Raw genomic sequence first — 11,998 nt, 5'->3', positions numbered from 1 at the left:
TGAAGAAATCTCAAAATGACTTAAAGTTCTCCACTTTAAAATAACCTTATGTCATGTATTGGCAGGGGTGCAGAAGAGGGAGAGAGTGAATCTTAAGCAGGCTCCTCACCCAGTGTGGAGCCAGTCACTAGGCTTGATCTCAACAACCCTGAGATCATGACCTGGGCTGAAATCAAGAGTCAGACACTTAACCGACTGAGCCACCCAGGCGCCTCCCGTGTATTTTTTTAAGATTTTATTTATTTATGTGAGAATGAGAGAGCATGAGCCCGGGGAGGGGCAGAGGGAGAAGAATAAATAGACTTCCCGCTGAGCAGAGAGCCGGACGCTACGGGCTCCATCCCAGGACCCTGTGATCATGACCTGAACTGAAGTCAAAAGTCAGACGCTTAGCCAGCTGAGCCACCCAGGCTCCCCATTGTGTATTTTTTTTTTAAGGGAGGAAAAGATAGCACATTTGTCATTTGTCTAGTGTTGCCCACCCCCCACTTGTAAAAAGAGGCGAAATTTTGGTGGTACCTTGTTTTAGAAGCTAAAATTCATTTTGAGTTACCAGGATGGTTCATTTAAATTTTTTCTTCGTCTATCAATTAGATACAACTTTAAATCTAAGCATTTTGCACTGCAAACCGTTGATGGTGATTGTCAAGGCTATTGGGCAGAAGAGTGTCTCATCTAAATGTTTGGATTCATTTATTGGTCATCTGGATGTTTAGGTTAGTTCAAAATTGTATATAATATTCAGTCGTAGCCTTTGTTGTGAAGGATGCCTTGACATAGAAGATACAGTTCCTTGCCGTGGGGATGTCATAACTTTGTTTCATTACCTAGACTTGCTATCCAAATAATTAGAATAATGGTGGCAGCCAAAGACTAGGATTATATCATGCACAGAACAAAGATTACTTTGTAAAGAATAGAGATTTCCTAGCAAATCTGTGATGATTGATTAGTGTTCCCATTACACCGGAATAATTGGCAGATTCTCACAGGGAATACTGATCATGGGATAGAATGGAACTGATGAAAAAGTAGCTAGAAAGTGAGGCCTGGCACTCAGGTGGACATATCCATAGTGGCAGAAACAGCATGAAAATACTTAATAAATAAGTAAATGGTATTTACTCTCCCAAGTCTGCATGTAGGGTTTGTTTTTGTTTTTGTATTTTCAGGCTTCCGGAAAATCTCTGGGTCTCCAGGCCTGTGATCAATCTCAAGATAGGTTAGGGTAGGCTGACTGTGAAGTGGATGTGCTCTAAGTTAAGATGCTTATGAATGTCTTTGACAGTGAATACAATCACCTTAAGGCCCCCGAAAAGCATCTGGGAAGGGGAGAGGACGAAACTGTCATTTACTGCGTTTCTCCCGTGTGTCAGGCAGTGTGCTAGGCACTTGTTATTATTGTCCTTCCATGTCCCTTTATGAAGACATATATGAAGAATTACATTTCGGTGCTAGGAGTAGGTGGGCTTTTCCTGAGTACTTGCCCTGTGTATTTCATGGGCACTGTGAANGGAATAATTGGCAGATTCTCACAGGGAATACTGATCATGGGATAGAATGGAACTGATGAAAAAGTAGCTAGAAAGTGAGGCCTGGCACTCAGGTGGACATATCCATAGTGGCAGAAACAGCATGAAAATACTTAATAAATAAGTAAATGGTATTTACTCTCCCAAGTCTGCATGTAGGGTTTGTTTTTGTTTTTGTATTTTCAGGCTTCCGGAAAATCTCTGGGTCTCCAGGCCTGTGATCAATCTCAAGATAGGTTAGGGTAGGCTGACTGTGAAGTGGATGTGCTCTAAGTTAAGATGCTTATGAATGTCTTTGACAGTGAATACAATCACCTTAAGGCCCCCGAAAAGCATCTGGGAAGGGGAGAGGACGAAACTGTCATTTACTGCGTTTCTCCCGTGTGTCAGGCAGTGTGCTAGGCACTTGTTATTATTGTCCTTCCATGTCCCTTTATGAAGACATATATGAAGAATTACATTTCGGTGCTAGGAGTAGGTGGGCTTTTCCTGAGTACTTGCCCTGTGTATTTCATGGGCACTGTGAACTTCATAGGTGATTGTTTCTCTAGTAATAATTTTAGCATTTTTCGAGTCTTTACTGTGTCTTAGGCACTATGCTTTTGTTTATATGCATTATCTCTTTGAATCTTCACTGTAGCTCTTTTGTGTAGGTATTAGCCCATGTTTTTAGTGAGAACACTAAAATTCAGCGAAGTCAGTAGCTTTTCTAAGGCCACACATTAGTAAGACAGTCAGATTTCGAACTCAAGTCTAAGTGCATAGTGTAACCCAGCTTTTTTTCCCCCTAAGATACTTATTTATGCTGTTATTCTCCCTTCATTCAATCCTAAATGCCTGACCAATAGCCTCAATTTTTCTGTACTTAGCAGCCCATGTCTAAAGGGAGGTAGAAAGAAGGACCTAGGAGTCTAGCAAAAAGCAACAATATGTGGGCATTCAGAGAGATGCTGGCAGTCCATTTAAATTTGAGTGAATTCTTGGAAGTAGAGCCTATTACTTTCTGACATTTGTTTAGTGTTTTTCCTCATCTTGTGGCACTAGGCATTAGCCACATATAAATTAAAATGTGTAATGCTTTCTGGTATGATCATTACTCAANCCCTTCATTCAATCCTAAATGCCTGACCAATAGCCTCAATTTTTCTGTACTTAGCAGCCCATGTCTAAAGGGAGGTAGAAAGAAGGACCTAGGAGTCTAGCAAAAAGCAACAATATGTGGGCATTCAGAGAGATGCTGGCAGTCCATTTAAATTTGAGTGAATTCTTGGAAGTAGAGCCTATTACTTTCTGACATTTGTTTAGTGTTTTTCCTCATCTTGTGGCACTAGGCATTAGCCACATATAAATTAAAATGTGTAATGCTTTCTGGTATGATCATTACTCAATCAGCAAATATTTATTGAGCATATACTATATTGCTTGTATATCATTGAACAAACCATACATAATCCTGCCTTCATGGAGCTTATAATTGGCATAAATATTTGAATAGGTGGGTTGTAGCTTAAGTACATAAATATTTCCCTGAACACACCACCAGCAGTCACACATGTGTATGAGGTCAGGATAGCACAAAATTGAAGGGCTTGGAATTTGTCTCATTCCTGGAAAGTGGTAAGGAATCAAGAATATGAGGGACTGTAACAGTCAAGAAACCCACAACTATGGCTTTGTCACTTTGAACACCAAGATTCTGAGAGGAGCAGGAGTGACAGTATACAAGACTTTATTCGAAATTTTAAAAAACTAGTGTGAGCCAGAGATCTCTGATGGAGCATTGTCAGAATTTCAGAAACTGCAAGTTGTTACACAGATGTATTGATTTAATTAGTCTAGATAACACCATTTATTTATGCTTGAGCATCTCACACTTGCAAAAGTTGGTAATTCGAAGTCACACAATAATTTGTGAGTTATCTTCTCTACCACGTGTTGTGGCTTCTGAATACCGACTTTGATGGGTGCATGTATCAGATGCTTCAGCATAAATAAATGATATTATATAGACCAGTTAGGTAATACAGTTTGCTTTTGAAGTTCCATTGATACAGTTTCATGTAAAATCTTTTGGTGGTGGCTTTTAAAATCACGTGTTTTAAACACAGCGTAATCTCATAGTGTAGACAAGATCCTCACTGGAGACAGAACATATCTGGGTTGCTTAGACTTCTTGGGGTAGCTGAGTGGATCCTTAACTTACCTTTCCAACTTGATAAAATTGTTCTGGTTGACCGTACAGTGGGTATTTTGGCCCGTGAACAAAGAATAGTAGAGTTAACCTCTTAGCAAAAAGATGAACTTTTTTTGTGATAGGTAAGAGACTTTGTTATGAAATCTCTTAGGGAGGAAAACCAGCTAGAATCCCCATCTCTGCCATCTCTGTCTCCCCCACTGCCCCTTGTTCTTTCTGTTTCTTTTTTGCTATTCCACTTTTAACAATAACAACACGAAGGTATTCTATGTCTGCCTGATTTTACGGTACTGTTTTCACACTTAGAAAAAAATTCTATTAGGTATACATTTTTATCTTTAGCTAATTTAAACAGTTTTGTCTTTGTTGTTTAAAGTGATAAGCTATTGAAAAGAGACTGGGGTATGGCTAATATTCTAGGAAATTTAGGTAGCATCTTTTCTTCCAGAGTTTGGGATGCTCACCTCTATTATTTTTTCTCACCATACTCCCTGGAAGATAGAAAGAGGAAGGATTAATTAACCCAGTTTTACACAAAAGGAAACAGAAGCTCACAGGGGTTAAGTGTCTTGCCTAAGGTCAGACTTACTGAGAACATAGTTGCAGAATGTGGCAGAAAGTTCCAGAGCTTAGCAGAGTGCAGCACACTGCCCACCGGGAAATGTGACAGGCGAGTAATTACTTTCTCGGAAGACTTGACTGCTGCTGGTCAGTTCTTCCTCCTCTCAGACCGCCCCCAGTTCTTCCTCCTCTCAGACCGCCCCCCCATCTTATCCTGAAGGCAGAAACTTGTTGCAGTTTAGGGCTACTCTGTAGTCTTTAGGAAATGTTACTAGGACAACTGGCTTGGAGTTCCAAGTAAGTATATAATATTTTCATGTGTTCTTCTAACATGAGTTTCTTCAAGCTTCCAAGTGCCCATTTAATCATTGTTCGAAGAATGTGAGATATCACTTTTAAGACCACTAGCTGTTATTACTTTATGCTCTATAAAAGGGCATGTAAATATATTCAGTTTCATTTAATGTGCATTTAATCGAATATGTAAGTTTAAGAATGGGCACATAACTTTAAGCAAGGCCTGCTCACTACCCACTGAGGCAAATGTAAGATGAAAAACACATTTTGCAGTGAAAAAGGAAGCCATGTGAAATGAGAGTCTCACCACTGATGCCTAAGGGCATAGACAGGCTGAATTTAACATGGTAAATGGCCCAGCTGGTTTCGAAAAAAGTAAGCATCCATTTGGAGATGAAGAGCAAGGCAGACTTAGTCAAGGTTCTTTGTAAAAACTTGCATGTTTAGATTTGCTGGTAATACAAAGAAAGGACGCCTGTTAATTACTTTATATTTGTCTCATTGATATAAATTACTTTTTAGTTATCTTAGGAGAGCCTTGTTATATGAGAAAAATGTTATTAGTATTTCACTTAAATCTGCAGTTCTTCTAGTATTACTATGTTTCCACAGTTCTAGCGTATTTATGGACTTCCATTATTAGTGTCTGCACTAACAGTTAGTGATTTGAGGGGTGCTTGGCTGGCTCAGTTGAGTACAGCATGCAACTCTTGATCTAAGGGTTGTGAATTTGAGCTCTGCATTGAGTGTGGAGCCTACTTAAAATTAAAAGTCAAAAAAAACCTTCAGTGATTTCACTTAAATTTTTGAGACCTACTATCCTTCTGCACCCCAAGAGTTGTTTCTTTAATACTGGGGCATATGGTCTACCCCTTGAGATTTTGGTCCAGGTGCCCAGACTGAACCTGTTTATTTTGGAAGATGTGGTTGGGGCTGCTGCTTTCTTTAGTCTATGGCCTGACACTCTCAGAACTGTGTTTGTTGGTTTCAGCAATTAGCAAAGACAGAAGAGCACCATGCTTTCTGCCTTTGAAATGCTTTTGTAACAAGTTCTTGTCCATAGGCATTAAGAAGAAAGCAGTTTCTTGTTTTGTCTTTTTTTTTTTAAACCTTTAAGTGCTCCCAATGCTCTTCTGTTCAGAGAAAAGAAGCCAACCTCCCTTATACCTCTTACCACACTCTCAGACCTTTAGATTTCTCTCAATTTTTACTTTCATCATGATTTATTTAGCTGCTGCTGTTTTCTTACTCATCAAGAATTGGAACATTCCCATTTGTCGTGGAAAGAGTTGTTGGCGTTACCGCTTTGGCCATGTCTTTCTTTTCTAGACCCCGTATCACGTCAACCTCCTCCTGGCTGGCTTTGATGAGCATGAGGGTCCAGCTCTCTACTACATGGACTACCTGGCAGCCTTGGCCAAGGCTCCTTTTGCAGCCCACGGCTATGGTGCCTTCCTGACTCTCAGTATCCTGGACCGATACTACACGCCAAGTAAGTTGTAGCACACTAGGTAGGGAGCAGTAGCAGAGTCCCGTCCCGAGCTGCTTCCTGGTTTTGTTCACTACCCCTTTGCTCCTGGTGGTCAGGACTTGAACAGATGATAGACCCTAGGTAGCGCATCAGCTGCCTTGTGGAAGCTGCTCTCCCCCTGTGCGTCAGTAGGGTTATTGCAACGCTAATAAAAGTCTCTTTTTTGCCAGACAGAAAGAGATACTCCATATGTCCAGAACTGGGTTTTGTTTTGTTTTAAAGGGTGTTGGAAAGGGAAGAATGAAGGAGGGTGGTAAACAGAAGGGGGAATGAACCATGAGAGACTATGGACTCTGGGAAACAAACTAAGGGCTTTAGCGGAGTGGGGGGAGTGGGATAGGCCGGTGTTGGGTAGTAAGGAGGGCACGTATTGCATGGTGCACTGGGTGTTATACGCAAACAATGAATCATGGAACTTTACATCAAAAACTAGGGATGTACTGTATGGTGACTAACATAACATAATAAAAAATTATTATAAAAAAATAAAATAAAGGGTGTTGGAAGAGTGAGTAAAACTAATTTTATAGTTTTTTAACTCATTTTGCCCTGCCTAGATGCTTATTAGCATCTCAGCCATAAAGAATGAGCAAGTAAACCAAGTGGTTTGTGCGTTTGTTTTGAGCTTGTGAGGACGAACAGGTCCCCAGCCTGACAACTGAGGATTTCTTTGCTTAAATGTTAAAGCTTGTGAAGGCCACGAGCCCTTCCCTTGGTTCTTATCACCTAACGGCTGCCCCTCCTGTAAGAAAAAGCTGGCTTTCTACTTGCCTGTAAATTGTTAGTTTGGCAAAGCTTCCAGTGCAGGAATGCTCTTGTGCTAAGTTCTATCTTCTGACTCCAATCCCAACCTTGATTTTTGCCACTGTGAGCAATAGGCATTTGGGATTTTTCACTTTTACAGGCTGTAGGTGCAGCACAGATAGCCACTTCTCTCCCTAAATTCCATTCTCCCCTGTCAGTGCAGGAAAAATCTGGCTTCTCCACTCTTTTTTGGTGCTGCCCTCTCACTCAGCCTTAGCCATGCCAGAGCTCTAGGCCACATCCTGAAAAGAATTAGCCTGGCCTCCTAGTGACTGTTTCTTGATTTGGCATCTGTCAGTAATACAGCTGATTTGCCCACCAAAATCACCACTAACCACCCCTGAAGCCTAACTGCATAATATGTCATCCCAGTTTGCCATGCTTGTGGACAGTTCCTTTGGCTCCAATTTTATGAGAGTCTCAGCCCTATCCCATGAATTCTCTTTCCATTGTTAAACGGAGACCCAGCTGGGAAAGTAAGGCTAAAACTCCGGCCCCGTCCTCCCTTTCCCTGACTTGCAGCTGGCTAGGGCAGATGGAACTGATTTAAGCCCTGGTCTGAAGGCGAGGGGGGTTGCGGGTGCGTGTCAGGGTGAGGGGGATGGGCTATAAAAGAGGCAAGCCGCTGGACTTCTCTAGAGGCAGGCCTGGCCATGGGAGGCAGAATTCCGTCATGCTTACCCTTCTCTGTAGCAAATCAATTTGCAATGGCTAGTGGCTGCCAGAGCACTGGGTCTGGGGCACCTTCCACTGCATATGGAATAAGTTTGTTGCAAGCTAGAAGGCTAGGCATTTTTTTTGCCATTTCCGTTTGTGTAGCATACTGACCTGAAGAAGTTTGAAAGGTAAAAGTTGTGGCAGAGAGTTGGACTTAATGGCAACACCTTGAGTGCGTGGCCTCTGTTCTCTTTCAGCTATCTCTCGTGAGAAGGCAGTGGAGCTTCTTAGGAAATGTCTAGAGGAGGTGAGTAGCTCCCACAGGATCCCGAAAGGAATGTTTATCTCTGTCTGCCAGTATTGTTCCATTCCTCGGTTGCATTTTTTTCTGATCTTTGCCAGAAGGTGTAATAAATACCCACTAACCAGATGTGAAGTGCTACCAGGGCAGAGTTTGGTGGGTAACAAGCTTATTTGTTTTCTCTCATGGGTTTCCTTCCCATCAGTGTCAGTTTTACAATTTAGTTACTTTTTGCGGGGGCGGGGGTTCATCCAGACTAGTGGTTCTCAGATTTTGGTGTGTATAATCTAGGGAATTATTTGTTTGTTAATTTTTTTTTAATTTTTTTAAAGTTTTTTTTTTTTTAAGATTTTATTTACTTATTTGACAGAGAAAGACAGCCAGCAAGAGAGGGAACACAAGCAGGGGGAGTGGGAGAGGAAGAAGCAGGCTTCCAGCGGAGGAGCCTGATGTGGGGCTCAATCCCAGAACGCCGGGATCATGCCCTGAGCCGAAGGCAGACGCTTAACGACTGAGCCACCCAGGCGCCCCGTTTTTGTTTTTAAGTAGATTCATGACTATCCCACTCCCACCTCCACCCCTAATTCGGATTCATTTGTCCTGGTATAGAGCCCGAGTATTTAATTAGCAGTGCCAGCTGATTTGCTACAGGTGGTAACTGTGATATACTTCAAGGACTACTACTGCCCTAGACTTTATACCTGCTCTATTCTTGTGCCACTGGGAGTTGCCATGCTGCCTGCTCTCTCACAGTGCATTAGTTGGGAGAGAAAGCCTTCCCTGAGAATTCAGAAGGCCATTGAAAGCAACTAGGAAAGCTTTAAGCAGAAAAGGAGAGTAGCCTTTAGTTTACGAGGCTAGGAGCACAGACCCCACCCATTCCAGTACTAGTCCTAAGAGTCTTTGGGGTACGTATGGAGGAGGAGGAGGAAGAGAAAGCAGCTCCCTTAGGATTGCTAATTCTTTTGCTGTCTTTGTGGCCTAAGGATGAACCTGAATTTGTGGCCTAGTGAGAGAGTAGAAGGGTAGGAGCGTTGGCCATAATGTCAATTTGCCTCATATACAATCCTGTCATTTTCAGTCCACAGTGCCCCCTCCTTCTTCTTGTTTGCGAATCCCCTTTCCAAAGCAGAAGCTGAGAATAGACTCATGTGCTCTCCTTAACCATTCAGCTGAGAGGCCGTATTAGTCCAGCAGTCGTAAGTGTTAAAAGGGCCGCTAGGGAGAAGCCACTGGCATATCCAGTGCTCTGAGACTTTATTCACCGTGGATCCTAAGGATGATCATTTTAGAAACTCACATTTCCTTATTGTCACCTTTTCTTGATTTTGGAGCTTGTTTCTGGATATAGGAGTCATTGGCTAGAGGGGACTCAGGAAATGGTAGGTTGTTGATGCCCAGTCCTCAGCTGTAAAGGAGATGGGAAATATGGGAGGGTGGGCTCATGCCTGGGGAGGTGGACATCTCTGGGATATGCTCCTAAGGGAGCAAGTAGAGAGCTTTATGCCTTCTCTCTGAAGACTAAGTCCAGGAAGGGTGGCCACAGAAGCATAGACTTCCTCCCAACTGTGTTCCTCAGTAGTCTCTAGCTAGGTTAGTGAGGGCTGTCTGCTTCCATGCACGTACACCACAGCTCCTTTGGAACAGCCTCTCAAGCAGAGACTCTTAAGAGTGCAGTTATTTTAATCATAGGTCGGCTTGGATTGCAGGAGTCGGAAGCAGGGGTTGTTCCAAGAGCAGTTCTACCAACGTCCTTCCCACCATGCCTCTAGCTACACACACCCGGGCCTTATATAATGTCGGGGGGCGGAGGGTGACTGGAGCAAATTCTTGGGATGTAGGAGTACATTGCTTTGGTCCAAAGCTTATTCCTAGGGCAATCACTCCTTTGTTGGCCTACTACCTTGAGACATTTTAAAAAAGAAGTCTGTGTTTATCAGACTGATCGGTAGCAGACTGTGGGGAATAGAACCTTGACTTGTCTTATTCTTTCATCAGCTGACTGACTAGAGATGAGCTCCCAGCTGCATCTCCCAGTTCTTGTTCGCTGCCCCCCAGCCTCCAGCTGCAGTCTGGGCTTTCTTCAGTGTCTGAGTACTGACTGCCCCCAGTAGAATATAAGCGCCACAAAAGCAGGGATTTTTATCTGCTTGTATGCCCAGTGCCTCAAAGAGCCTGGCCCATAGTTAGTGCTCAATAAATACTTTTTGACTGATTTTCTTCATGTCTCTCTGCAGCTCCAGAAACGCTTCATCCTGAATCTGCCAACTTTCAGCGTTCGAATCATTGACAAAAATGGCATCCATGACCTGGACAACATTTCCTTCCCTAAACAGGGCTCCTAACCTTATGCCGTCCCTCCCACTTGCCAGGGAACTTTTTTTGATGGGCTCCTTCATCTTTTTCTACTCTTTTGACGTGCATCCTTGACAGATGGTTAATTCAGAATAAAGCTGAATCTGGATAAATTGAGCTCTCTGGTTTGAGTCTCAGTTTACCTAATATCACCTCAGGACAGAAATGAAGAAAGGATTTTCTGCATTGGACTTTTTCTAGGACTGTTCTTCCTTCTGCCCCTTTCCCTTCATTAATGCTCTAATTGCCCTTCAGCAGCTGACAGCCCTACATTCTGTTTTACTCCCCAGCTTCCTTCCCATTTGGCTCTTTTCTATATCTTGCTCAGTAATGTGTCATTCCCCTAAAGCAGTGGTTCTTTTTGCCCCTAAGCTTAATATTTTAAAAATTAATTTGAATAGGTGATACATACACTTAGTAAAAAATGCAAATGATACAAAGTAAAATATTACATAGAAAAAAAAATTACAAAGTAAAAGAAATTATAAAGTAATTACATAGTAAAAAATATTTCTCCTTTCCCTGTAGCTTGATCACCTGCTTCCCTTCCCAGAGGAAACTTCAGCTACTAATTTCTTATCTGTCCTTTAAGATCTGGGTTGTTCCTGCATAATACACACACACACACACACACATCCCTACTTAAAAATGTTTTAAATGTTCCACATGTTATTTTTTTCATTTAACACGATACTGAAGATTGTTCTGTATCAGTAGATATTTCCCACAGCGACCTTATTCTTGTTGACAGTTGTGTAATATTCTATTAAATTGATGTACTGTAGGCAGTTAACCAGGTATCTGTTTGACTTCCTAATCTAGCTTTTTGGGAATGAATAACGTAGATGTTTTTTGATTAGTGCCACTGAAACTGTGGCTCCTAACTGGATGTTTGTATCAGAATCACCTGGGAGTTTTCTTTTTTTGGAACATGGTTAGGCTCTACTCCCAGATTCTTTTTTTTTTTTTTTAAGATTTTATTCTTTTATTCATTTATTTGAGAGAGAACACAGGCAGGGGGAAGGGCAGAGGGAGAGGGAGAAGCAGACTCCCTGCTGAGCAGGTGGGGCTCAATCCCAGGACCCCGGGATCATGACCTGAGCCGAAGGTAGATGCTTAACCACCCAGGCACCCCTCACTCCCGGATTCTAACCAAGTAGGTTTGGGGCCTAGACATGGGAATATTTTTTAAAGCTTCCCAAGTAATTCTTATCTTCAATGATAGAGAACTGCTGGGTGGAAGTTTCTTCAGAGTAGTCCTCAAACTTGAGCCTGGAGGGCTTATTCTCACACAGCTTGCTGGGTCCTACCCCTGTAGCTTCTACATGTTTGGGGTGTGGCCTGAGATCTCGCATTTCTGACATTTCCAGTCGATGGTGCTGCTGCTGGTCCAGCAACCACACTTCAAACCCCATTTGGTCTTAAACTAATATAAGGCCTACTTTATCCAGTTCTGTGCTACTCTTAATACCAGATGTGGATAGGTTTTTTTGTTTATCTGAAGTAAAATACCATCTCGCTAAGATGCTATCTACAGATTAGAACATTTGTACTGACAGTATTAACATTAGATTAGAATGTTATACACTTTTTGATACACCAGTGGTAAATGCTTTATACCTTAAGAAGGAAGTTAATCGTTGGACAAATGGGGAAAAAGAGATGATTCATATCACCGCAGCTGGCTCAACCTCTAGTACCACTATGAATATGCATGGGTTTGGGCTTTTGGCTGGACTCCTGAGTCTTTTTCTAGGGCATCTATT

The 11,998-nt window shown here is 42.2% G+C and overlaps 1 protein-coding gene across 2 annotated transcripts in view; it reads left to right on the top strand.

The window, feature by feature from the left end:
- The window catches only part of PSMB2 (proteasome 20S subunit beta 2), a 36,095-nt gene extending 25,746 nt beyond the window's left edge, over window positions 1-10,349 (top strand). The window contains exons 4-6 of one of the 2 annotated variants that reach the window (XM_002917129.4): window positions 5,914-6,076; window positions 7,834-7,883; window positions 10,115-10,349. In XM_002917129.4, coding sequence (XP_002917175.2) covers window positions 5,914-6,076; window positions 7,834-7,883; window positions 10,115-10,222 — 321 coding nt within the window. In that variant the 3' untranslated portion in view covers window positions 10,223-10,349. The remainder of the gene's footprint in view (window positions 1-5,913; window positions 6,077-7,833; window positions 7,884-10,114) is intronic. The other variant, XM_011222220.2, reaches the window with a different exon arrangement.
- The last annotated feature ends 1,649 nt before the right edge of the window (window positions 10,350-11,998 follow it).

This window comes from Ailuropoda melanoleuca, chromosome 2, assembly GCF_002007445.2.
Source record: "Ailuropoda melanoleuca isolate Jingjing chromosome 2, ASM200744v2, whole genome shotgun sequence".
Taxonomy (NCBI): Eukaryota; Metazoa; Chordata; class Mammalia; order Carnivora; family Ursidae; genus Ailuropoda; species Ailuropoda melanoleuca.
The sequence above is the reverse complement of the archived record's forward strand: the minus strand, read 5'-3'. Positions and strand labels throughout refer to the sequence as shown.